Source organism: Strongylocentrotus purpuratus, unplaced genomic scaffold (genome assembly GCF_000002235.5).
Source record: "Strongylocentrotus purpuratus isolate Spur 01 unplaced genomic scaffold, Spur_5.0 spur5_scaffold_8, whole genome shotgun sequence".
NCBI classification, from domain to species: Eukaryota; Metazoa; Echinodermata; class Echinoidea; order Camarodonta; family Strongylocentrotidae; genus Strongylocentrotus; species Strongylocentrotus purpuratus.
Window position 1 is genome coordinate 7,135,082 of NW_022145614.1, and position 27,233 is coordinate 7,162,314.

Genomic DNA, 27,233 nt, shown 5'->3' on the forward strand with positions numbered 1-27,233 from the left:
AATAATTTTGCTCTCTCCCTCATTATAGAATAACATGAATAAAATTCCTTTTTTTTTTAAATTTCTTGCACTAATTTTTTTTTAGAAATCGACGTTTGTGTAATTAAAATAAATAAAAATTGTATTAATGCAAATATAATATCTGATCTGGGTGTAGATAAAACCAATCAATGTGTTCAGCTGGAAGCTACATCACAACTGTTATGTTGATGCTCTTTCGGTGTTAAGTTACTCCTGAGGCAATAACAAGCCAATAATAATAATACATTCAGGTGAGTCAATGCATGAATAAATGGGATTGAAGGAAAATGAAGGTGCAATAGCTAGGCTATAGATGAACCTCAAGTAACTGAAACGGACTAAAAAACTATAATTATATGGCCTATAATATATGATAATTTTGCAAGGCAGTCCTTTCAGGTTCATGTAACACTCGGCCCCCCCCCCAAAAAAAAAAAAATGAAAAAATACTCGGCATAGGCCTGTACCGTGGATAGAAAAACCCGGCATAAAACGATTATAGGCCGACATAATAGCTTCCTAGTTCCTAAAGGTACATTAAGCTTATAGTTCATAAAGCTTTTTGTAATTTGTAACATAAAAAATGTAATAGAGATAGACCTACTAAGTTTTTTACATCATAAGTTGGCACATCTATATTATAGTCGCATGAAAGTTATAAACAGTTTGTTCTCATAATCACCGCTCTATTTCACAGGCTCCTTGCAGTGCACTTTTAGCCTGCAGCTTCCATTGATGTTTTAATTCGTATGTATTGCAGATAAATTGAGAAAAATATACAAAGTACAGAAACTTGATCTATATCCTTATTCTATCTGTATTTGCTCTTTCTTAAAAAATTTATCTCAACCTCAAACAAAATTTAGAAAATTTTTTGCAGGCAAGATTAAAAGTTTCATGCTGTACTGCATACGCTCGTCTTCGACATAAAATGAAGTCACAAAAAAGCGCAGTACTTCATTTGATCATATTGAAATATGATGAAGTTTACCAACTTGATGTGATAAAAAGAGAAGAATGATAAGCCATAAACTGAAAAATAGTATTTAATTGGCTTAATATATACATATCTCGAGAAAAAACAAACAATTTACACCAAATTTGACATTTAAAATAATCATTCCACCACGTCGTTCGATCTTTGTTGAAATCCCCAGCCATGAAATAAAAACAAATCGGCAGTCTGGTCATCCGTACGCCTAACACATTTCACGAATCCCGATGACATGATAAAATTGTCGAATTTATCAGAAATAAAGAATAAATCACCTATTCATTGAGTAGATGGACATAAAGTATCATCATACTAGCAAATCAGTTTTAGATTTTGTTTAAACAAACAATTAAACGGTTAATTTGGCAATTTTATTCCTCAAATTTTCTTATGAGAATTTTCAATGGCGTCGACTCTCAACTCATTTTGTTCGAGTGACGCACTCACACTCGGTATTTTGCTTGCCAAAGCTCAGCTAAACTTTGGCAATGATTATGTAGAAATATGAGCTAAAAAGTGAAAATATGACTTTCAAACATCAGAAATACAATTTCATCATCATTTAGAGTGTCAAAATCTCAAACAAAAGGTAATTTTATGAGAGAAATGCATTTTTCCTTCGAATTTTTGCTCGCTAAAATTACACCGATAGAGTTGTGACGTACCAGAATTTGCTGGAAGTATTTTCCACAACCATCAGTATGCAAATTATCAACAATATGCATTATGTCTGAATTATATTAGAAGTAGATCTCTAAATATATTGAAATTCAGTACAAATATAGATTGTGACATATTACTTCTATTGATGCCTTAATATCCATAGAAATGCGTTGAATTTTACCTAAAATGAGACATTTCATTACAGTTTTTGTCCTCGGGACTAGCGGTCAAAGAGCGTCTTTCGGTGAATCAGGCGGGAGTCGCCTCAGAGCTGTGTTTGGCAAGCTCATTTTCTGACGCTTTGCAAAGTATTAAAATAAATCGAAAACATTCTAATTTTTGGTCGATGCTTGAGAATAATGTCTATTAAACACAATTATAAACTGAAAATTCCGAGAATTTGCATTTTATATGAAATTTTAAGAGAAGTTTGACAAGTTTTAAATCTGATTCTGTAACTGTAAGTTTGACCATTCAGTAAGCAGTGAATACTTTATTAATTATAAAGAAAAAGGTATCAAATTGAAGCTTGAAAGGTTCTCTGTCTAAAACAATTAACTAGAAATAGATTTCATATCTTAATTGAAAAGAAATCGAAGAGTTTCCAACACCTTACTAACACACCCGAAAACGCTATTGCCATAATACGCCATGTACACGTAGTGTCAGTGGGCTGTGTAGCGAGCATACGTCGCTGTTTTCCCCCACGTCCGCACGCATTTTATATAGATCTGGGAAACCGCGGAAGTTGAATCATTCGTTGACTCGCTCTCTACTCGTTACTACCAAACTCGCTAACTCCAACTCATCTCATCATGGCCGCCGAACAGAAAAAAGTTGCAAAGAAGCCCCGTGCCAAGCCAGCACACCCCAGCTCTGCTGAGATGGTCCTCGCTGCCATCACAGCCCTGAAGGAGAGAGGTGGCTCTTCAGCTCAAGCCATCAGGAAGTACATCGAGAAGAACTACACCGTAGACATCAAGAAGCAGGCTATCTTCATCAAGCGTGCTCTCATTACTGGTGTCGAGAAGGGTACCCTCGTCCAGGTCAAGGGCAAGGGAGCCAGCGGATCCTTCAAGCTTGGCAAGAAGAAGGAAGGCAAGTCCGACGCCCAGAAGGCCCGTGACGCCGCCAAGAAGGCCAAGCTTGCTGCCAAGAAGAAGGAGGCCAAGGAGAAGAAGGCTGCTAGGAGCAAGGCCAAGAAGGAGAAGCTTGCCGCCAAGAAGGCATCAAAGAAGACCACCAAGAAGGTCAAGAAGCCTGCTGCCAAGAAGGCCAAGAAGCCCGCCGCTAAGAAGGCAGCCAAGAAGCCAGCTGCAAAGAAACCAGCTGCAAAGAAGGCAGCCGCCAAGCCAGCACCAGCCAAGAAGGCAGCGAAGAAGCCAGCAGCAAAGAAGGCAGCCAAGAAGGTCGCCAAGAAGCCCGCAGCAAAGAAGGCAGCCAAGAAGTAAACTTGCTCCTTAGTTTGCAGGCTATAACGGCCATCTTTTCTTCAAAATCCAAACGGCTCTTATCAGAGCCACCCAAACTTCAAGAAAGAAACATGTGATACTCTACTTTTTTGTGTGATTTTTTTTTTTTTTTTTTTTTTTTTTGTAACTTTATAAATATTTAAATTTAGTTTGTGTCAAAAGACAGACTAGTAGATATATTTTTTTAATTTAAGAAGAAAATTGCCTGTTCTAACCGGGTTCCTTTATTTGATAGTGAACTGAAAATATAAGTAAATCTGTTAATACCCTTCCTTACATGAATAACATCGTACGAAAAAAAAAGATTTTCACGGAGAGGTTTTATTTCCCCAGTATCCCTAATGAGGATGTTTATAGAAGTCATTTTTAAATCGGCAGGTGGGATGATCTTTTCATATGATAAAATACTAGTACACCGGTACATGTATGTATTATGAAGATGGTTTAATCGACCTGCTGTACCCACAAAAAATTGTTTATGACAAGACAGTTCTTCAGAACTTTCTAGAATGTATTTCGAAGTTTGAACACTTCAGACAGGAGGGGATTTTGTGGTAATGCCAAGTCCGTAAAAATGAATTTACAAACGAGTAACGTACAAAAGCAGTAGGGCTGGGTCGATGGTTCAAGGAAATCAGTCTTATCGGTATCAAAGATTGGTATTATTAATATTAATTTGATTACTAGTAAGTAGTAGTAGCAGTTACATTGTACATAATTACATATAAACAATTTTTTAAACACATGTAAAACGAAAGAATGCACGAAAGAAAAAAAAGCGATGAGTCCACATTTTACGAAGTTTCAACGGCAGTTTTTAATTCATAACAAAACAGTCAACAATATAGATACATGTAGCTCAATTCATTAAAAATAAATGTGTTTTGAACACCTCAAAGAAAACTAGAAAAACAAAATAGGCTCTATGGTAGTCGTAATGAATAGCTACACAACTATTTACGTCGTACCCCCCCCCCCCACCCGCTGATGCTAATGAGCTTAAACAAGGCTGTCGACTCATACAAAATGTAGCAAGTGGTGAAAACAAACACATATCACAGACTTATGCCCATGTATCACTAGAGAGATCACGTTTTTTGAACGAATTTCATTCATCTTTACAAAACTATCCAAACATCCGCAAAAACACGAAACCTAGAAATCAAATTAAAAATCAATACAAAACACAAAATACAGGTAGTAATGTAACATTACGCGTTTGCACTAATGGTGTAAAACTGTATTCACAATTTAATTGAAAATTGAAAGGGGGGGTGCATTATCCTGGTTAGCCCAGCGTGCACAGTTCTCCTATATGCTGGCGTCTCATTTAGACCTTGATCCGGTCGATTGTGTTGGGAGCCAAAAATTTCACTTAACTTGTATCATAATGTGAAAGAGGATGTCATTTAGGACACACAGGGGCGGATCCAGGATTTCCCAATAGGGGGCTTGAAATTTGAAATGGAGCACTTTTTTTGCCCAATTCGTGAGATAAGTGGGGGGGGGGGGGGGGTAAGCACTAAATCATCTTTTTTTTGCCAGGGGGCCAAGCCCGTCGCCCCCCCCCCTCCCCGCCCGTGGATCCGCGCCTGCACACTGCTGCAAAAATTCCCCTCAAACAAATCTGTTTGAAGACAAATATTGATAAAAGAATACATAATTTGGGTTTTCTGTTATGCAGAAAACCTAAATTTTTGTATTCTTTCATAAATATTCGACTTCAAACACCTTTGTCTTAAATGACATCCTCTTGCGCATTATAGCCTCTGATTTAAGTGAAATTTTGCCATCAAATTTGTGGGGCTCCCAACACGAGGGGCTTTAACATGTTGCTTAAAGCACCAATACATAAGGTAATAAATAACAATAGACACTATTTTTGTTTTATCTGTTGGTATTTAACTACCCCTCCGAATGTATCACGATAAAGAGGCTTACTATTTAAACAGAAGTATTTCACAAGGCTGCTGTATCAAAATGTATTTGACCGGGAGCACACATAGTGTGCTTTCAAAAATAAAAAGGCATGTGCCCTCAAAGAAAAACGAAAATCTCAGATTGAGCGGGGAGCACGACAAATTTGGCGGGTTGGGGCACATGCGTGCATGGCCACCAGTTTAGCCCCTTTATTCATGCCAATGTTCCAACATACATAATTGTCGTATAATGTTCACAACACTATGGTCAATAAGAATAACAGAGAATTAAAACTAATCATCATTGTATTCATTATTCAACACATCAATGTACACTTTCATATGCCATCCTGCTCTTCGGGTTTCCAGTAGTTAAAATTAAACAATACTTGAATAATTATAATAACTATCATCACATAAGATACGTCCAAAAAAAATCATCTTACCCTTACTCATAGTTCAGCATGCAAATTATTGTAGACATTAATCACAAGATACAATACGTCAAAATTTGTACAGTCAATATTATTTACTGTATTTATTCAAGTTTACAAAAGTTAGTCATTTTTGTTATTTATTTCAAACTCCGCATAACTTGATGGATCATCATTCGTCAAGGAATACTATTAGTCGTTAATCACTCAAACAATGTAGACGTCATAATTTATCATCACAAAACGACTGAATCTGTATACCATTTAATATACAACGTACAAAAAAATGAACATTAAAATAAGACGCATTTTATGCAGCTCAGGATATTCAGTAACAAATTTATCGAACACACACGAACGAAAAAAAAAAGAAGGAAAGATTTCTTCACATTTTAAGTACATACATGAGAACTAAAAAGTTAACGAAATTGTTTTATGCTGTTAAGCGATTGAAATTCTGTACGTGACGTCTCTGATCTGCCTAAATAAATTAGGATATACATGTAGTTTATACAATGTAGTAGTAATTGGTCTCTTTAAATGTCATTATATCTTGGATATAGATTGTTGAAATCATTGTTCTTATTATTTCAAACCAGAACATCATTATATTTGAATCGTTGAAACGAAATACATACTGCTTAAATTAAATGGGTGGACTATTCTGTTATTCCTTAAAACAAAGAGTCAAATTGTACTTAAGAAAAGTTAAAGTCAGTCGACCATTTTTGTCGACATTCTTATCATTAGTATGGTATTTTTAAAATTCAAATTTAAACAATAGAAAAGATTGTCTGATTATTTGCAAAGAGGCTTCTTATTCTATTTTAATTCAAACTCAAAGCTTTTATGAATGATGATTAAATTATAATGATCGTTAAAAAACATCAAAAACGCAAATCGTACTTTGAGATTACATTTCAAAAGAACTGATGCATGGATATCATATTAATTTAACAATCTTTGTCTGTCCAGACAAACCCAGACATCTCAGCATAAGTCCAATTTATGGTGAAGATGCAGCCACTGTCTCAAACCATTCTCGACTTCGAGCAGCTCAAATTCCTGACATCGCCTTGCATGTCTCGATACACAGTGTCGATAATCAGACAGACTCGTACAGAAATCTGCCTTGGTCTCATAGCTTCTGAGCTCATCGTTGAACGATTCCGTGCACGACTTCAGGGCCGATGTCGAGCAGCTGCCATCGTCCTTGCCCATGCCGAACAGCGACCCCAGCCCTCTACTCCACCACGGTAACCTTGAGCCGTAGTGATGTCGACGTTCTATTTATTAGAGGAAGAAGAAAATAGAAGATAAATTAGAGCTCACTGCATGTGTCCACACTGTCTCCATAGTTTTTCACACTACCGATGGTTGATTTATTTTATTCCGGCAGAGAACTTCATGAACCTGATAAGTTTGGTTCGAAGGATTGATGATTTTCACTTTTCATGCTGTAGATACCCTCCACCCTGGACAGCTATTAATTAATTAAATATGTTTGTGTCTTCAACAAATTCAAGATTAAAACGAAAATATGCATCTGAAAGTCTATTTCTCCTCTATAGAGTCACGATTATGAGGGGGGGGGGGGGGTGTCACAATTAAAGGGCTATCAAGATATATTGTTTCATTGATTATCCTGGTTGTTCGTCTACTTCAGAGAAACAGACAGATACAAGCCATTTAGAATAGTCAATATGGGTACTATAATGTATATATAAACTAAAATCAAAGATGGAAACAAATGTTTAAGTAGATAGCCTAGGTGTAGGTCTACACTAATAATATTCAATGTGGTTGGTTGGTATGGTTGGTATGTAATTATGATAAAAGTAGATTGAACTGACCTGAGCGAGGGGACCTTTTAGGCCTGTTACCAACGACCTCATGGCCATCCTCATCGGTCTCTTGGTCCTGCACAGACGACAACAGTTCTGATGGCTCCATCTCAGTGTGATCATTCCCGTCATCAACCACCATATCATCATCATCATCGTCGTCACCGCCATCGTCCGTCATCGACATCAGCCCTCCGAAGTCGAGATCGGGACAGAAGTGTACGGTGCGGTAGGTGGCAATGAGGTCGATTACCGCTTGGGAGTAGGATGTGATGTCGCAGGAGACTTGCTCGTGCTCGATGCAATCGAAATAGGTCTGGGTGAAAGAGAGATAGACAAGGAAGAACAAACTGTTTAATATCATGACTTGAATTAAATCTGTATGTTAGTTTCCAAAAATTATACGGAATTAAAACAAAACCATCATCACTTTCAAGAGTATTGCCTTTAAAAAAGTCTAAATAACGCATTAAAAGCTACAGAGTAAAGCTTTATCAATGATATCAGTCCGATTAATGTCAGAAACTTTCTTTTCAAATAATGATTGCAAACAAAGTTAGATAATTTTTCCCAGGACATTTTTCGTTTTCAATCTCTTTTTATAACTTGACCGATAAACATGTAACATATAAAAGAGAAGTGGCGAAACCAAACGAAAACAATACAAACAAATAAATCCACTGGCCAGTCTAGATTTCGATGATGAGAAGGAGGTATAATTGGTAATGAGTCAGGTAGGTTAGAAACATGAAAAAACAAAAACAATGAAAGGAATAGACACATGGAAAAGGGTGTCGAAAAAGCATAAAGACAATTACCTGGAATGCTTTACAGAGCATGCCTTGTTGGTTGTCCACAGTAGCGGGGTCGGCAGCACGGATCAGGTACACGAACTCATCATCACAACGTCTTATCGCTTCAAACTCACATTCTATCAAGAAAAGGGTAAACATGAACATAAATGAAAAAACATTTCTAAGTCGCATCAATTTGCATCTATCCAGAGAAATCCTTACATTCCAGCAAACTTGGGACGAGCTTCGATGCAATTCAAACATATTTTATAAGTTATGGAATTTATCAATGCTTTGTCCGAATTATTGCCGACTCCAAAGTCCTTGAATATGACATTATCTTATTATTAAAGAACATTGTTAAATGGAGAGAGAGAGAGAGAGAGAGAGAGAGAGAGAGAGAGTTTTTTTTATTAAATGAATATTGGATGACGCTGACATGAACCGAAGAAAGAGGGTCGTTCTTCCTCGTCACAAGGCAGTCACTGGCGCCATCTACGGACTTCGTACGCAGCGGATTTGCCCAGGGTAGCTCATGAATATTCATAACGATCCTAAAACATTTCAAGATTTTTGTAATGCATGCCCATAACAATTTTCATAATAATTATCTCTTTTCTAGGTTTTGATTGTCTTGTCTGCATTAAAGCACGGTTTACTGTTTGTTTACAGCACGGATAGGATGTTGAAAAATGAAGATAATATATTTCTTTTCTTGCGATGTTAGCGTCCATTTTAGTTCATTCACAAATGCTTTGATCTAGATATTTGGTCAGATAACTTGGTCTGATTGATATTTTTAGTTTAAGTTAGAGTTGTAGCGCAGATTAATGTTGTTAAATATGCTTAATATAGATCCATATGTGTTAAGTTGTGCCAGTGGCATGTCCAGCAAAATAAGGACGGGTTCAGATGGCATCACATGAAATTGCTCAAATATTTTTTAAATATAAATATTTTAAAAATCTGTCTTGGGACTGAGCATGCTCCCTGCCAATCCCCATACATCCCCCTCCCACTGTTTATGAACTGGATACGCCACTGTATAGCTTGCGACATCGTCAACGCGATCGATGACGATGACGATGATGAGAACACATACCTTGAGCGACGACCCACAAGAATCCGTGCCTGACGAACTCATCCTGGGACAAGCTACGATCGCCATCGACATCGAAAGCTCCGAAAAGGATGTCGAGCTCCTCTTCGGTCATGTTTCCATTCCGTATGACGTATTCCTTCCGGGTCACCAAGCCATCGCCGTTGAGATCGGTCTGCTTGAAGACTCGTCGTCTGGCGGCTCGGTTGTTTGTATACTCTCGCTTGACTCTGATGACGTCATAAAAGAAAAAAAAGGAAAGTGAGCTCTTTATTACGTCATGGTTGTTTATTCATTTTAAATAAATAGAAATCTTATTGGATTAAGAGATCTTGGCTGCGGGTATGTTCCGATTAATTCTAATAGATGGATAGACAGCTACTATTAAACTTTTATAATCTGAAATTTCATCTCCCTTAACGTGTTTAGTTATGCCCAGGATGTTAGTTAGTGAAAACAAGAGAACGATTAGAAAGAAATTAAAAATAATGTTATATGTAATAATAATAATAATAAGAGGCTTAATAATAATAATGATACAAATGATATAATAATACAAATAATAATGTAAATAATAATACTAATAATGAGGGTCAATATTGGTTCTAGAAAGAAAATGAAAACAAAAAATGAAACGCCTGTAATACACCGGCCTCTCCGCCAAATAAAAATTAAATTATGTTTATGTTAAGCGAAAAAATGTTCGCAAAATTACATAGTGACGATTGCAATGTGAACATTATGTACACCCTCATAATCTTTCTTTCCGTTGAAATGGGGTTGAATTGTAAAGGAAATAATATCTCAAAATCACATTTTGTTGTTGAGAAAATTTGATTTCACACGGAGTACACACACACAGCTCAGCTTTCCGTTAACTGCGAATGAAATTACGGTCATGTACGCCCATAATTGTTTTTAATTGTCTTCGATTGAATATTTCCTGGCCTAAATCAATTGAAATAATCATGGTTCATTATGCGGTTCGCTTGAATGTTTTCATGATTCGCAGTCTCTATTGTGTGTTAATGAACTATTACCTGTCATAGTGCAACAGGGTGTCGAGAGGAAAAGTTTTTCCCTTTATAAACATGATTTTGTCACACACAGTCAAAACAGTGTCTGCACAGAAAGCAGTTATTTTAACGGGGAGTGTGTCGACTGTGTCCCGCTAAAAAGGTCTCATTATTTACAGAATTTAAAGGAAATAGATGGATTTATATGATGTGAACAGCAGACATTTACAGAGAACAACAATTTCCGTAAAAATGGGGAAAACCCAATATACATTGCGTATTAATTTAGACTTTACATACAGGCAGGTAGACTTGTAGCGAGGCAAACTAGTCAAGAGAGGAGAAGAATGTGTTTTCGATTATTTTATTATTACGAATAGCAAAATGAAAATAATTATAAGGTTTTGTGAAGTTTCACATCTTTAAATGGAACATTGAACATCATGATGAAATGTGAAGACTAAGACTGGTTATAGACGACTATATTGTCGGTACATGTGGGTTATATGATGTACAATAATCCTCATCATCCTCGTCATATTAACCGTCGTCGTTGTCGTCATCGTCATCAGACTCACATCACCTGATCATGATAATTGCCATTGCTATCGCATGTATCCCTTCATCCAGTCTTTATCCAGTCAGTAAATTTTCGGTTCGGCTATAGGAAAGACTGACACTATAAACACTTTGTTCATCGACTTTTGGGGTTTTCTTTTTTTGGGTAGTGCAGGGAGGTGTTTTGGGGGATGAGACGTACTCCTTTCAAGAACACCTTACAATTCAATAAATCGTGGATATACCACAACTAATCTTCCTGCACAAATTTGACTTCTCTGCTACAAACCACTCTTTTCTTTCCTGAAAGGGGAGTGAGGGAGGCTTGTAATGAGATTAAGAATAGGGGCGGAATTAAGGAGGGGAAGGGGATTATTCACGGGGATTTGAACACGGTTCTTTTGATGGTGTCTAGACCGGTGGAGACGCGACGCTGATGGACCAATCAAAAGAAGACCACCAAAGCCACTGATCAAAGGCCTATTCAAACATTCTGATTACAAACAAGACACTGTAGAATTAACGTCTGACATCAAAGGAGATACAAATCAGGATTTACGAATGAGATTAAAAAGGAAACAACTACTGCTTGATAACAGGACATAAGAGACGAATGTATGTATTCGATTTTCCCCGGTAAATACTTATTCTAATCCTATAATGAAAAAGGAGGGAAGAGTATGCAAAAAACCCGGAAGTGTAACGCGGGGCTGTAAATTGGAAATACTAATTCTTATCGCCTGCAATGACCAAACCGAACGAATTAGATCCGCAACTGTATTATGTAAGGTGTGGTTAAATATACGCTGGTAGTTATCTTAAAACAGCCAATTATCCCTTTAAAACACAGTCAAACCTGTCTATAGTGAAAGCCCAAGGGAAAAACAAAAATGGTCTTTGTAGACAAGTTCCTTTAGTACATATTTAAATGAGAAACCACTTTCAAGGGAAACAAAAACTGTGGTCTCTGTAGACAGGTGGTCTTTGTAGACAGGTGGTCACTAAAGCAGGTTTGACTGTACTTGGGATTTTTGTCATCAGGGCCAGGGTGTGACCTTGTAACTCATCCATATTACAGCGGAAACACTGAGAATGAGTGTGTGCTACAACTCTTTGGCACGATCCAATGTCCTCATGGTTTCCGACGCCAACCATCCCATGACGAGTTCCCCTACCTATCATTAGTTATCCTCTAATTTCGATTTACGTCCTGAGCCCCTCTTTATAAAACTTGCGATTGAAATCAGTGACTATCAATCGCCTATAACCTGCGATTGGTATCAACTTGCAATCAATCGCAAAGTTACGATTAATTGGGGGACTTCAGATCGATTCGAATCAATCGCAGCTCTTTACAAGACGGGGCCCTGATCTATACTATAATGTCTCAATTAATGTAATATCCTTCCTTCCAAAGCATGTTTAATCTGTCTGTATTTCTTCATGCAGGGCCATGGATCATTCATTGATTCATCAGATAGGATGATCACCTGCCTCTCGGAGTCAATCAATTACTACAACATTCATTCCATGTCTGAAACAACACAACTTGGCAAGGAAGGGTGTGCTGATCATGATTAAAGGGGTAATACCGTACCCCGTATTTCTTATCATCCCTGTCGATCCATCGACCATTTCGACAGTAGACCAGGGTGGTGGTAGACATATCATTTTCATTGTAAATTTACACGTTTGGTATCATTGCATGGTGGTTATAAAGTTTGCGCCTCTTCTATTTTTGGTTGATGCATTTTCTCAAAAAATTTCCGGCCACCCCCGGGATCACCGCCCTATTCTTTCGTTACTTTTTTGTAAGTGCCATATGCACGCGTACATCTTGTGTTGTTTATCAGCGTCATGTAGGGAGGGAGGGTGAGGTTTAATTGCCTATATAATGCGGTCAATTAGTAAGTCAAGTAGCACGGTATGAGCTTAACAGACCAAAAATTATTACTCTATGAAGGAAATTTCAAGTTTAGGGAAACTAATACGAAAACAACACGTATAAATTTTGTGGTATTTCCGACCTTAATTATAAAACAATTGCCTTATACTAATATATAATGCTTCATCTCTGATTAATACACTTTTTTTAATGCTTAAAGAGAAGGTTGAGTTCTGGGAAGAGGTGAAAAATGATTTGTGAGCGTTACTCATTCTTATTATGCAAGTGTGGAAGAACATCAGATAAGACATGCCTCCTGAAAAACATGGCTCTTCAAATGCCTTCATATTCTAAATATGCATGTAACATCGTAAAAATCGGGGCCGGATTTTTACGCCATGTGTCTGTGTAGTCCCATATACATCTTTCTGTGTACAGTGTTTGTAACTTTACCAAGACTTGGCCAAATTTCTTATCATTTTGATGATTCCAGAACCTTGCAATACACATAAATTCTTATATGCTAGATGATCAACCTTTTCTGGTCGGTTCCACACCGTTTCTTTCACAATACAATCGCATGACCAGAACTCAACTTCATCTTTAATAATTGATGACTGACACAATTGCGGGCCATATTTATTTTTAATGTTCTTATAATGAAAAATGCCCGCTGGGAGCCAATACAACAATAGTCACGACAGTAATCTTACAATAACACAACACATCATACCCTGGGTAATTTGCGGTACAGATGAGTGAGGGGATTCCAAAACGCATTGAATCGGTGAGCACGCAGTCATCAGAAATTGGCACGAATGTTCGTGTTAAAACCACCGAATAACGAGAGATATCCTGGAAACGAATCAAACGCGCCAGGTTAATCTGCAGACTTTTCTGTCGCTGCATGTTGCCATGGCTACGTCATCACCAGACGCTGAGACTAGGTTCGCATGATGCATAATGTGAACATTCATGTATGACAGAATTGGTAGGAAAATGAAATCAATGTGGATCAAATGTCGTTAGATATGGTCTAATATGGTTCCACTTGCATCAAATGAAGAGATAATTGCCACAAATTTCTTTATTTCATCCATGATTTCGATGAATTTGAGTGTTAACATATGAAAGGAACTACAGTTTTGTTCAAACCAATATACAAACAGCTCCCCGTTGGTTTTACACACGCACGGGAATTGGCATCCCAGCCCAAGAGGTAAGCTATATATTTTGTTCACATTTCACATGTTCAATGTTCCATTTAAAGAGGTAAAACTTTACAAAACCTTAGAATTATTATCATCTTGCTATTTATAATAATAATAATAATAATAATAATAATAGTGATATGAGATTTGTAAGGTGCCGAATCCATTTGAAAGCGAATAATCAAGGCGCAAAAAGAAGAAGAGAAATTCAATTCACACATCTGCATTATAAACAAGGGTGTAAGATAGAACATACAAAATGATTAAATAATTATATAAAGGCCTATACCGAATTAAACAGATACGATATAAGGTTATTAACTGATCTGCTATTAAAAATTTCTTGAGGGAGAGCATTCCACAGCGAAGGCCCTTCATGAGTAAATTAAGGCTCTTCTCCCCCCCCCCCCTTAGTATTGAGCTTAGGAAGAACAAGAAATTCGGAGTTTTAAGAGCGTAAAGATCAGGACGGAATGCAATGATTTATCAAAGTACTATTAAATTAAAATCAACTAAAATCAAAGAAATCTGGAAAAAGTAAACAGTTTTGAGAGCGTACCAAAGCTACATATGGGCTTTAAAGCTATCATACCAATTACAGCTTTTATGTATCATCAACACACACATGCAGAACAGCGAGAACTCTTGGTCGAATATACGCCACTCAAACAGGGCTCAATCAAATTAAATACCGACAGACGCGCCAGCATAAATGCCTCACAAATTACTTCAATCTAAATAGGAACCCCTGAGCAACTTAACTTTGTAAAAATAAATACATTTCCTTGGTTATATAAAATAACAAAACAAATACTTCAATATCCCTGTTGGGAGATGGGGAGGGGATCCGGAAATTTACTTCATTTATTGGTCGATGTAACACTTGATTACCTCTTACGGTTAATTTACATTGTATTAACTAAGAAACTCTAAATTCTTTTGTTTTTATTCTTTCTTCAGTCTACTGATAAAGAACACAATGGTTCAAGATACTCTCTTCCTGTGGTAGCTATTACGAAATGGGGCATATTTATAATTACGTCAATTGAGAAAATAACTAGATTCTTGCTAATATGCTTTAGCTTTGTTTCTGTTCCCATTATACACCCGAGGCGAGAGAGGCAACTGTGGATGAAGTGCCTCGCCTATATTATGAGAATATGGTATCGATATGGGATTCGAACCATAAACCCTATTAATTTGAAGTCAAATGGATCAATCACGGTGATCCAATTGCAAATTTGACTTCATGACCTCGTATTTGTGCTTGAACCTATTATCATAAGCGATTGTTTCTGCCAGAGACACTTAACAGGGAATGATGTTGTAGAGTACATGATGATATCAAGCATTTGTTAACACCTGGTGAATCAATGGGGCTTTAAACAATGAGCCACGCCCTCAATTCCACCCATGCCAATGACGACTATTGTAAGGACTGTTCCGTTTACATCTTGTACAACATAATGACCACTGTTTGAATGGTGAGGTCGACACTGAAGAAGAAGAACAGGTTTGAGGTCATCATGCAGACTTTAGTCACCCTTGACTTACATCACTATGAAGGTTGTCATAGCGACCTTGACCGTGTCTGGATCTCGTGTCCAGACTTTTAGCTGGTCATGTCGATCCCTAGATTGGGTAAATGAGCTAGGGCATGGGAACGGAGATGGGAGCTATATACAGAGGGTTGAGCTGATGATAGGGGTGTGAGAGATGGCTAAAAGAGGGATGGAGAGAGAGGGGAGAAGGAGAGGGAGAGAGGTAGGAGGAAGGTAAGAAGGGGCGATTGAGAGCAACAAAGTGCATTGAGAGAGAAAGATAGAATGCGAAAATATCAAAAGGAGAGAGAGAGAGAGAGAGAGAGAGAGAGAGAGAGAGAGAGAGAGAGAGAGAGAGAGAGAGAGAGAGAAATTAAGAGAGAGAGAGGGGAGAGAAGGGGGTATTAAACTAGGGTACAGAAAAAAACAAAGGAAGAGCAAGGATAGCCGAGATGGAATTTAATTACACACATTATAATAAATATAAAGGATAAACCATATCGTGAAAGGGACAAGATAATTATGAAAGAAGAGAACTAAATGAAATCATGTAGCTTCATCAGAAACAGTTGCTTCAGGCTACCTATGCATAATTCATTTTATCCACAGCGGTAATTTACTTAACACGCATATCCGTCTACGGGAAATCCCCCTGGGAAACATTTACTTTGCAATTTACACCCAGGGCTTAATTCGAGGGTTGAAATCTTCAGGAGACAATTGCTGAGACAGTGGCGGTGTCATCCTGGTTCATCACATGACGTCATTGTTACCTTAACCTTTTATTTTCTCAATTAAACTGTCGACTAACTCATTTGTTGAAATAAAACATTTGGCAACATGTGGCCCGGAGAGGCGTCACTGTACACGCTGCAGGCGGCAGGAGAAAACGAACATTGTAGATGGAGTACTTACAAATTAAGCTCATTTTTGGATCTTAAAGGGAAATTCAACCTTGATAACAATCTACTAGAGGAAAGAAGAAAATTCAGAAACGTAGACTGACAGTTTGAATGAAATCGGACACAACAATTAGAAAGTTCTGAATTTGTTGAAGTTGATATCCTTTTAGGTATGAGCTCTTTAAATTGGCTGAATCGGTAATGTCTCAGTGATGTAGTGGCGTACAACTTTCCCATCTGTTCCAACAAACAAAATTACTAACATTTCAATTTTTTGTTTTCCAAAAATCTACGACTCAGGAAGATCTATTCTTTTTAAAGGACCTGTACTGATATGCTATCCATAACATATTTAGAGTAGTGCCCCAAGTAGGAATGCAAATACGAGAAAACAGAAATTTATCATATTTTTGTACACGACAAACGGGAGAGTTAATCGCGACTACGTCACCAAAAACTGCCAATTTGAGTGATCTCATATTTCAAACATTCATAACTTTCTTATTTTTTATCGCAAACTTTCGTCATTCTTTTTAAATTATTTTTTCTGTCTTCATACAAATTAAGTTATTACTAGGGTTGGATTACCCTTTAAGTTGATATTACTTTTACCTGTACCTTATGAAGTGAAATGTTATATTTACAAAATCATCGATTTTCTACGCCTGAGACATACAATACAATTACTATCAATTTCGTTTCAAATGAAAGTCATGTCAAAATTTATATTCCTGGTTTGAAATAGCTATGATCAGGATCTAAAATCTGCCTTTTGTGTCGAAGAAAAATAAATAAAAACAATAAAATAAAACAAAAAGAAAAGATATAAAATAAAACAATAACAGAATAGGTGTATTAAAATCCCGTTGTGATCGCGAAGACTCTTTCCCCTAAAAAGAAGAAGAAAAATAAGGGGGCATGGGTATAACGTTTAGCCGTCCAAGGGCAAGGCGATTGAGCGTCATTTTACAACAGATGAAACCTAATTACGTCCATGATATCTATTTGATATTGGTTCATAAGTTTAGACCATCCTTAGAATAGAGGTTCTGCGAATCCGGGTCAAGGAACGAGTATAGTCTCGGCCAGACAGCTAGGGGTACTCGAAAAAAAATAATCTTAATTTGTCGTCTGTCCTTCGACGTAAATGTCTGAATTTGTCTATGTTTTCAATAATATCGTATCATAATTATTAGCAGAAATATTGTATGAATTTTTCCCAAGGACGCGGGATGATGTATTCCAACCTTCATTCTATATTCCCTCATTCGGTCCAGATTGGAGACACGAGAATCATTTGATTGGTACGACAATTGGGGCAATCAAACAGAGAAATACCACCCACCAACTGATTTCGAGCTCCTTGTCCGAGTTTGCCTATAAATGCAAAGACTCTTTGTACACAATGCTCAAAATGATTGTATCACAAAATACTTCCACCCCAACAAAAAATACTCACAATAATGAATTATCTAATTATTTATCAGATACATACAGTTCACAGAGGATGACGGATACATTTCTGTTCGTGTTGAGTTAGTCATTTTTATAAAAGCGATGAATTTAATGCGACCATATTAGCCCAGCCACTTACTGAGTAGATTGGAAATGACATTGGGTTTTGTGGCGTATAGTTAACGGGGGGGGGGGGGGGGCGGGGGGGGGGGGGCATGAGCTTACTATGTGTGTATTATAAATGTGAGTGACCAAGAGCGACAGGACGAGTGGTGTAGAACATGAAAGATACCTCTATTTTGGCTCTTTTAAAAATAATTTCTATTTATTGGGCGTCATTTGAATGAGAAAAATTAGGGTTTGCGCCCCTCATATTGCTACTTAACTAAATGGGTAGACATATTTTCATTCGTTGTCATACAACCGACTGCGCCCGGTATGTTGTTCGTTATAGGCTTGTCATGGTTCAATCATCCACAGCCCCTCCTCCTATTAGCGCAGACGTACCTCTAGCTCTGATCGTGGAAAGTAGGATTTCTGGGGCATCAGTCTGACTCAGGCACGCCCGAGTTGAGATATGAATGAATATATTTGGATTTCTAGCCCAATTTATTTGATCTGACTGAGGTCCCGTCGAGGTGGTCTAAGGATTATGATCCAGATGACTTCATCGAGCTTTACAAATGTTTATATGGGTCACCATGACAAGAGCACGATTCATCATTAAGGGTTCGGAATGGGGAAGGGAAGTTTGGTTTTGAATCTAGAAGTTTTGTCGATCTTTGGTGAAGTCAACCATCGACATTCAACCATCTCAATTTATCTCAATTTACGTTTCATCTGAATTTATGTATATTGTATGTTCGTCATTTTAAAGATTTGCAAGATAAAGGGCATTAATTGCACTAAAGGCTTGAGTCCCAATTAGGAGGAGAAAGAGCATGGTCCTCTTAATCCTTTGGAGATATACGTGAAGAAAAAGAAGAAGAGTAAGAAGAAGAAGAATATACAATCACAAAGTGTATTCCCAAGGAGTTTCAAATGTAGAGAGAGGGAGGGGGAAGGAGAGAGAGAGAGAGAGAGAGGAGAGAGAGAGAGAGAGAGAGAGAGAGAGAGAGAGTGTGTGTGTGAGAGAGAGAGAGAGAGAGAAAGAGAGAGAGAGAGAGAGAGAGAGAGGGAGGGAGGTCTGATTTTTTTTTTTGGGGGGGGGGGGCGGGGGCAAGTAGTCACGGCTATTACATCTTCTGAGCAGTGACTTTGAATGATTTGGGTTTCAAACATCACTGCTGACATTGCAACAACAACAACAAAAGAAAAAGAAGAAGAAAGAAAAAAGAGCGGCAGACAGATCGAGCTGCGGTATCTCGAAAAGCGTGACAAGAGTATGAGTGGATGTTTACACGTCAATGATGGTATGAATAAACACTGAGGTGGTAGAAAAGGGTGCTAGATGGGATCATTTATCACCGCTAGACAGTCGATTATAAATTAAAGAAGAGATATCCCCAGGCCCCAGCATTACTCATCTGATCCATTGATTAATGTAGGCCTATATTATGTAACTTTCTGTGGGTATAATACTAATTACATGAAGTATACAAAGGTGAATTGGAGACGCAAGGTGATGAGGTATGAACATATTTATGCAGGTAATTTGTCGGTTTGTTAAAATATTGCTCTGAATTAAATATCCATGCTGATAGTGATCTATTTAAGAGTCAATAATTTAATAATATCTGATGATATTCTCGTTACATTTAGCACCGTATTATTGTCTCAGCATCGAACCTGCGCCCTTCATGTTCTCAAATCCAATTAACGCTCAGATGGAACCACCTAGCCTCCATGCATCCACGAACCGACTCTCAATTTCTCAGATTTTTCCATTATGCTGGGTCTTTCGCAATTCGTGTTGACATTATTTTGCGAGGATTCGAGGAAAATGTATATTTTCAGATGTGGGAAGTCATTTAAATCACCATGTTTATAGTTGATTCATGGATTGGAAAATAAAGCTTAATGCAAAGAATGTTTGACTTGAAATCAATAAGGACTTCCCCTCGAAAGAGCGCATATTACTCGCAAGATAAGTTTTGTATCGAGAAAACGCATTAACCCTGTATGTTTATTTTTTGGCCAAAACTCCGGCTATCTACTGACCTTTTAATGACAACAAAAATGTGTCATCTTCAATATGATCTATCGTTTGAGTCAAACTGATTATCATTTTAGGTCAAATCTGCCTCAGTTGTTTAGAAATGATACAGTTTGATTGCTAGAGTTTTTACAATCATAAGCATCACGTATTACAAGGGAGGTGACCTAATTATGTTGAAGTTGATATTCATTAGGCTTTGTAAATGTGCAGACTGCATTTCTGAAGTCAGTACATGCAAGGTTATGTTAAAATGAAGGAATATTTTATCGTTGGCTGCTTGTCGCATACGCCGATATAACAGAAAAAGGAAAAGACAACTCGGCTCCTCCATCCCCATACACACTATATTCGAAAATGCCATAAAATAGACTGTTTTTAATCATTGGAAAGACCTAATTTAAGCTTACCTGGATGACATAGACTCTCCGGGTAGGAGGTTGAGTCCCTCTTCGGTGACCGTTACAGCTTCTTCTATCAGGGAACCTGGCTCGTTGAGCACGGCAGCGACCACGGGTAAGACGAGAGCCAGCTTACACAGTAGCGAGATTCGAACATTCAGGAACCCCAACGCCGACATTCGAAGAGAAATCATCTTAAAAATCACTCTAATAATGCTCCTACAATCCCAGTGAAGTATAATCCTTGTTAGTATTCCGTTTGATGGGCATCTGTAGATCAAAATAAAAAATGGGATATTGAAATGTGAATATACTACATTTCAGTGGACGTTTATGATTCAACCACGAAGCGTCAGTCGGGTTCTCTTCCAGCGCGACAAGGTTCTCTATTCGTCATAACTCGACAACCCTGACGTGCCTGTGTCCTATCTTCACATCACCATAGTACACGTGCCCTCCCAGCTCAGCTAGCCCAAGCGGTACCTCGATGATGTTCAATATAAACTCAATAGACCACCCAGGACTCCATATGCATTGCATAAAGCCCTGCCTGAACGCTATCCGACCTAGCAACGAATGATATGCCATGTGATTTCAAGGCCTTGGTTAGCCATGCACGTGAACATTCTTTTTTTTTCTCCGAGAAACAAACAAGATTTTGATAATGATAGGCCCATAAATTAATATATCTGACACAAAATCCTAATCAAATCTAACGCATGTATATAGAGAGTTAATTCGAATGCATGAATATCTGATTTTAGAAAGAAAAAAAACGGTAATTCTGCATATACATATAGTGATTTAAATTATTACCTCTATTGATAATCATACAAATGTTAGCTTGCCAATTTGAGTTGAGAAGAATAATATTACCATTTATTAACATAAGCCAGTGTGTGTTTAATCAAGGAGTTATCACAATGCTGGTATCTCCTTGATTTTGCCGGTGCCCTGGAACAATTCAGATTTATTACGATATCAATCCACTGGGAGCTCCGTCATATAACGACAATGCAATGTCAAATTTGATTAAGAAATAATTGTCTCGGCGTCCCCCTCCAGAATGAGGATTTTATTAATATTTTCAAACTGCGCTCTGTCTGTCGGTCTATGATTACGGTAAAACATTGAGCGCAATGAACATTTCGAAGTTTACTAATAACTGCACGAGTAAAACAGAGGCATACGCAGCCATGTTTACTCTGAAGTAGATAGGAGAAGATGATATTATATGTTTGTTGGTCGATATTGTACAATTGACTGTCTCGTATATTTGGAACATTATAAGACGAAGAGAAAAGCTCGTTGTGTTCTTGAATTGAAATTGAATTGATTTGAAGAATAAGATCAATATATTCGTGATTTCTTCGATTTGATAACCCATCGATTCGAAAATTGCGAACATATACTTCCATGCTTGACACTTTTCTATACATAGCGTTTATCTTGTAGGGTCAAGCAAATACAACAAGGTTATCACATTATCAAGTTATGCCCATTGTTGTCTAAAATTCTTTCCCCATACAACCCAACGCCTGGTATACATTCGCCAATGGCGTGCATAATGTTGGGCCCCTGCCAAGATCATGTCACTTTCAGATTTCACTAATTCGTGCAAAAATTCATAGTTCACAAAAATCGAGCTCACCAGACGGGAATAGTTCCAGACCCCCCCCCCCTTAATCCCCAACCCCAGTCTCCACACTATACAGCCCGATGAGCGCTCTCAAATGAGGCACTGGTATATGGGCATTGACGTATAATAATGACGACTTTGATTGAATGCGATTGAATATACCATTTTCAAAATATATTCAAATTCACATGCTTACCTAGCGACGAGCTATTACATGAACTTGCTATGTCATTGTATCTCAATGGTCAGAATGCGAATAGCATACATGTGTTGCTAGGTCGGATAAACATTATGGCACGTGCTCCTAACAACACGTAACATGTGTGTATGCAATTCGCAATCTTGTCTATTGAAAATACAATTATTCGTAACGTGTGAATGAAAGAATTTAATAAATAACTGGTAACGAGGCACTTGGCATATGACGTATACATTAAATTTGATTACGTGGCCTATGATGTGATTAAAATAAAAGTAAAGTGTTTTTCAGCTTTTTTAAAATTCACGTTTGGAAATGTAGGTAGATAATGATAGCTCCAGCAAACGGAAGGCTGTTCATGAAATACTCTATCAAACATACCAACCACAATATGGGTTATTATTTTTGATGATTCTTTTAAAGACTTATTGATAAAAGAACTTTTTTTTTCACGGATAGATTTTGGAATTGGAGACAGAAAAGAGCTTGAAAAGACTTCCATGACATTTGTGGTGCAGCTGCATTATTTCTCTTTTAAACTTACTGCCCCACAATCCTAGAGAAAAAAATGACTTAGCCAACTTTGTGAACATTCAGGGCTAATCAATTATCACCATTGTTATAGGCCTACAGGCCCCTCACACGTATAGATTGAAACAAAATCTGATTACTTACTTTAGTAAGTTACAAATTGATTTAAGTTACTGAAGTATGTACATTTGCAAGAGACATTTTCAATTTGTGAATTTATAATACAGCAAGTTATTTCAATCTCTGATTATTCTATTGCAGTACAAATAAAATAATGAGCGAATTATAAACCACATGGGAGGATAGTTGTTTTAATATCTAATTTCTAGTAATCAATTTATTTCCACTTTAATGGAATAAACATTTAGTTGTTAACAGTGAAATGTGAACAAATAAAGAGGAAAAAGATTGGAAGAGAGAGAGAGAGAGAGAGATAGAGAGAGAGGAAGTGCGGAAAAAGTATTTGTAAGGACAGATAGGAGAAACAGAGGGAGGTTCAGAGAGAGGGAAGAGAGAGAGAGAGACTGAGAGAGAGACATACAGACAGAGAGAGAGAGAGAGAGAGAGAGAGAGAGAGAGAGAGCAGGTGAGAAGAAAGAGAGAGAGAGAGAGAGGGAGGGAGAAAAGAGAGGGGTGGGGAGAATTTTGAAAAGATTAAAAAAGACTTTTGAACGTTTATAAAGCACGTAGCACCGACCACACGTCACAAGTAAAACACAATTCTTTATAAGGACACCAAATCACAATCTGGAACTAAAAGTTTAAAAAATAAAGATGCTCTTCCCACTTTAAGTATTCTAAATAACTTTTTAACTTTAGATCACACTATAACTTTATAAAGGAACAAACTCATCAAATTCACGGGGATCGTGAAACATTTTCTTGTAAAACTAAAAGTGCTTACATGATGGCTCCCGAAGCAGGAAAAGAGAATTGACCAGGAGTTAATGAGGATGCTGACAAATGCGGGAAACGTCGCGACAAATTTTAGAAGACAAGCTGGAACAACTGACATAAAGGACATGATTTCTTTCTCCTGTAATGGTGACAGTTTAAACTTCTAAGTGGATCATGAGTGGATTGAGTACTGAATGATTGTACTTCTTCCATCATAAGGTTAACCCTTTCGCTGTCAACCAACGGGTATTCTGATATACTAATGCTGCTGTTACAAAAGGAAATCATCATTCCTTGTTACTACTAATTTTGATGAAGGAGGGGTTAACAAAGTGTTTAGATAATGTTCTAAGTACTATGTGTTTAAAGCACGGCACTTCTATTTTTGTAAGTGTGTGTGTGTTTATGTTTGTGTATTCACGTACACTTTCGAACGATAGTAACTAAAAAACAAAAAACCTCTACCAAACTCAACTATTATACTGCTATTTAAAGGTTGCAAACCGTTGATTCGAGTACGATATTTATGCTTTAAATATGCACTTAATTAATTTATTAAAAACACTTTACTGCCTCTATCTTTTGTAACCGCATGCACGTAAACCACAAATAATTACTATTCATAATAGTTAGCAAAAGGTGGTATATGACAGTAACTTCACAGTGGTTACCAACGTATACAAGGGTTATCTTTGCTGCCTCTATTTAAGTTTACAATGAAAATATCACGGTTTTAAAAAAGGAAAAGGGACAAAGAATTGAGTCTAAATGTCGCTAGAATTGTGCCTTAAAATGTGGCATGCGAAGACACGAAAACTCGCAAAATTATATTCCGACAGGTGTCTCATTGGACCAATGTTCTATAAAAGAATGATTTCTTTTTTATTCCGGCGATAAAGATAAAGGCTTAGAACATGTCACAGTTTCAACTTCGTCATCAATCATTTTGATTACATTGGCCGGAGGGCAAGGTTTATTTCATATTTCGTGATTATCATAATGCAAACATCGTTGAAATTATCATTGCTCACTATCATACAATTTGATATAGTATAGATTTGATATGACCTGACCGAATCAATTCTCGAACAACGTTTGGCTCAACCACAAATCTCCCCACATACATAAATATTTATAACATTGGTCTAAAAGGGAGAAAGAGAATGAGGCAGAGAGATGTATAGGGGGAATGAGCAAGAGAGAGAGAGAGAGAGAGAGAAGGGGATGGGGAGGGGAGAGGGAAGGGGGCGGTGGGTATAGAGAAAAATAAGAGAAAGACAGCCACAGACAGAAATTGCAAGAGAAAGAATATTGTGAGAGATAGACGCACACACGCACACACGCACACATTAGGACACACATGGATCGAGAGAGAGAGAGGGGGTATCATTCATTTTGAAGTTGAATTAACGAGTCACTACATCAATCTTTGGTAACTACTTGAATAAATCCTATTTCATCTTAAAAATCATGTATGATTTATCATAATGAAAACAGGTGCATAAAAGACACTTGACATATTTGAGAAGGACCATGATGAATTCATGTTCGATTCCATTTTGAAACCTCGGCTACTATTCCTTGTCAAAGAAAGCACGCCAAGGAAAATACATGTTGAACTCCATTTGACCGTCGTATACATTATACTGTTCGATTAAAAGAAATAATACCTCAGACGACAATTTTGAAAATAAGGACGTCGAAGTAAAATAGTCTGTGGCATGCAATGGGACAATAAAACCGAGGCAAGTCTTGTGGCTATTTATGCGCCTGCTCTACACCAAGGCGACCATAATGACATCAGCTCTTGGCGTACTTCTAAACCAACCGCTTTTTATTCTTTCTTTAATTGGCTTCCGACTCGTTTTATTTGCTCACGTTATTATGACAAGTATTTAAACACACTATGCAAAGAAACGAGATACTCCACGCTACGAGCGCCAGACCTGACAAACCTCCAAACTTGAATGTTTGTTACAGTGGGTTGGGGTTCCATTGAAGGGGCTTGTGTCTTGAAGTGCTTAGGGAAGTTGTTTTGCTCATTTCTCAAGTGTTTAGATCAAGCAGCATTGCATTCTGGTATTTTACATATGAGTGTTTAACTAAGGTACGCCACATTCTCCCATTTTCTAACCCTGAACAAAAAAAGAGCAGGTTTTTTGTCCGCCAATATTTCTTATCAACTAAATTTTGTTCTACATAATACTGAATTTACTTTGTTTATATTATATTTGACTGTATTATATTATGTCTGTTTATATTTTGTTTGTTTTGAAACGGAAATAAAATCTGAATCTGAATCTGAAAGGGTGGACATAGAATCTAATCAAACGATTTAGTATACTAAGAAATCTTTTTTGTAAAAGTGGGTGTTTCGGAACAAACATAGATACATCAAGATAGAAATTTGACAAATCACATATGACTTTATGTGACGTCTTGTCGATCAATAGGCCTATAATAGTAATAATTATAAACAAATATTATAAAGCGCTTAATAACAAAAAAGTTCTCTAAGCGCTTTACAAACTTAACTGCAATCTTTACTACAACTTAACATACTACAAAAGGCATAACTCAGACTACTCAGACAACTACTTGTAAAATCGTTGAGAGCAAATTCTCAGTAATTAACAACATTTTGAGATGTGCAAATTCATTGTCAATATGTACATTCTTGATGTTTGACACTGCACAAATGGAATCCAGTCTTGCCACTGTTTGGGGCTATTTACCGTGTATAAAATTCTCCCTGATCAACAAGAACAATAAAGCCATGTTTTGTTGAACTAGGTTAATCAACCGGTTCTAAACATCAAATTCTGAATATCAAGAAAAAGAAGTATGAATAGGACACACTTCCATTCTGTTCCAGTTCTTTTCTTAATTTTACCGAAAGGAAATATGTACAAACACTTACCAGATGCGAAGAAGTTAAATTAGTCCAACTATTATGTCGTAGTTTTTCGAGTAATCCAAATTAGAACCGTTGTTGCAGCTGGCAGATAGAATACTAGATAGTTGATTCATTTAGGGCGAAGAAGAAATCTTGGATAGAAAATTAATGGCAATTTATATTCTCCTTATTCCTTATTTTTTTCCAGAAGAAACGATGGAGGACAACGCATCAGCAACGGAGATTCCTTTTCAAGTGTGTGTGCTTGAGAAAAGTGTATCACTTCTACGATTTCAACGTAATCTCCTCAACATGGATTTAATTCAAAGTCGGCTCCCATTCAGATATCTCTGCTAATCCTCCACGTACCAAACATGCACAATGACATCTGTATTTCTTCGCCTTCTTGTTTACTCCTTGCTCTTAAAACTCACTCACACTGCCAGAGCATGGTCAGAGTATGGGCTGGCTACTCCAAGACAGACCAATCTTGGCTAAGAACACGACTGTCAGGACAATCTCTAAGGCGCCCTGAAAGAGTAATGCCCCCTAACTGCTTTTGTTCAGAATGATTTAAACGCGAAGCCTAAGTCCGTCCACGGTTTATTTTTATTAAATAGTGACAGAAGTCATTTGGAAGTTTTCTTTAAGCTTTAAATGGCCTTGAAGGAGTTCCAAAGAATAAAAGAGGGTGCCTTGTCAGCTTC

General features: G+C 37.3%; 2 protein-coding genes across 2 annotated transcripts; one reads left to right on the plus strand and one right to left on the minus strand.

The window, feature by feature from the left end:
- The first annotated feature begins 2,434 nt into the window (after positions 1-2,434).
- LOC373354 (histone H1-beta) lies at positions 2,435-3,369 on the plus strand. The gene is given in 1 exon segment (NM_214558.1): positions 2,435-3,369. A coding segment is annotated over 1 exon segment (636 nt). The 5' UTR covers positions 2,435-2,493; the 3' UTR covers positions 3,130-3,369.
- A 1,863-nt stretch (positions 3,370-5,232) lies between these two features.
- Positions 5,233-27,233, minus strand: LOC100892379. The gene is made up of 6 exons (XM_003728930.3): positions 26,551-27,233; positions 20,374-20,634; positions 9,244-9,470; positions 8,166-8,278; positions 7,357-7,663; positions 5,233-6,789 (listed from the first exon to the last, which is right to left on the minus strand). Exons 2-6 carry the CDS (start codon positions 20,556-20,558, stop codon positions 6,494-6,496), a joined length of 1,128 nt encoding a protein of 375 aa, XP_003728978.1. The 5' UTR covers positions 20,559-20,634; positions 26,551-27,233; the 3' UTR covers positions 5,233-6,493.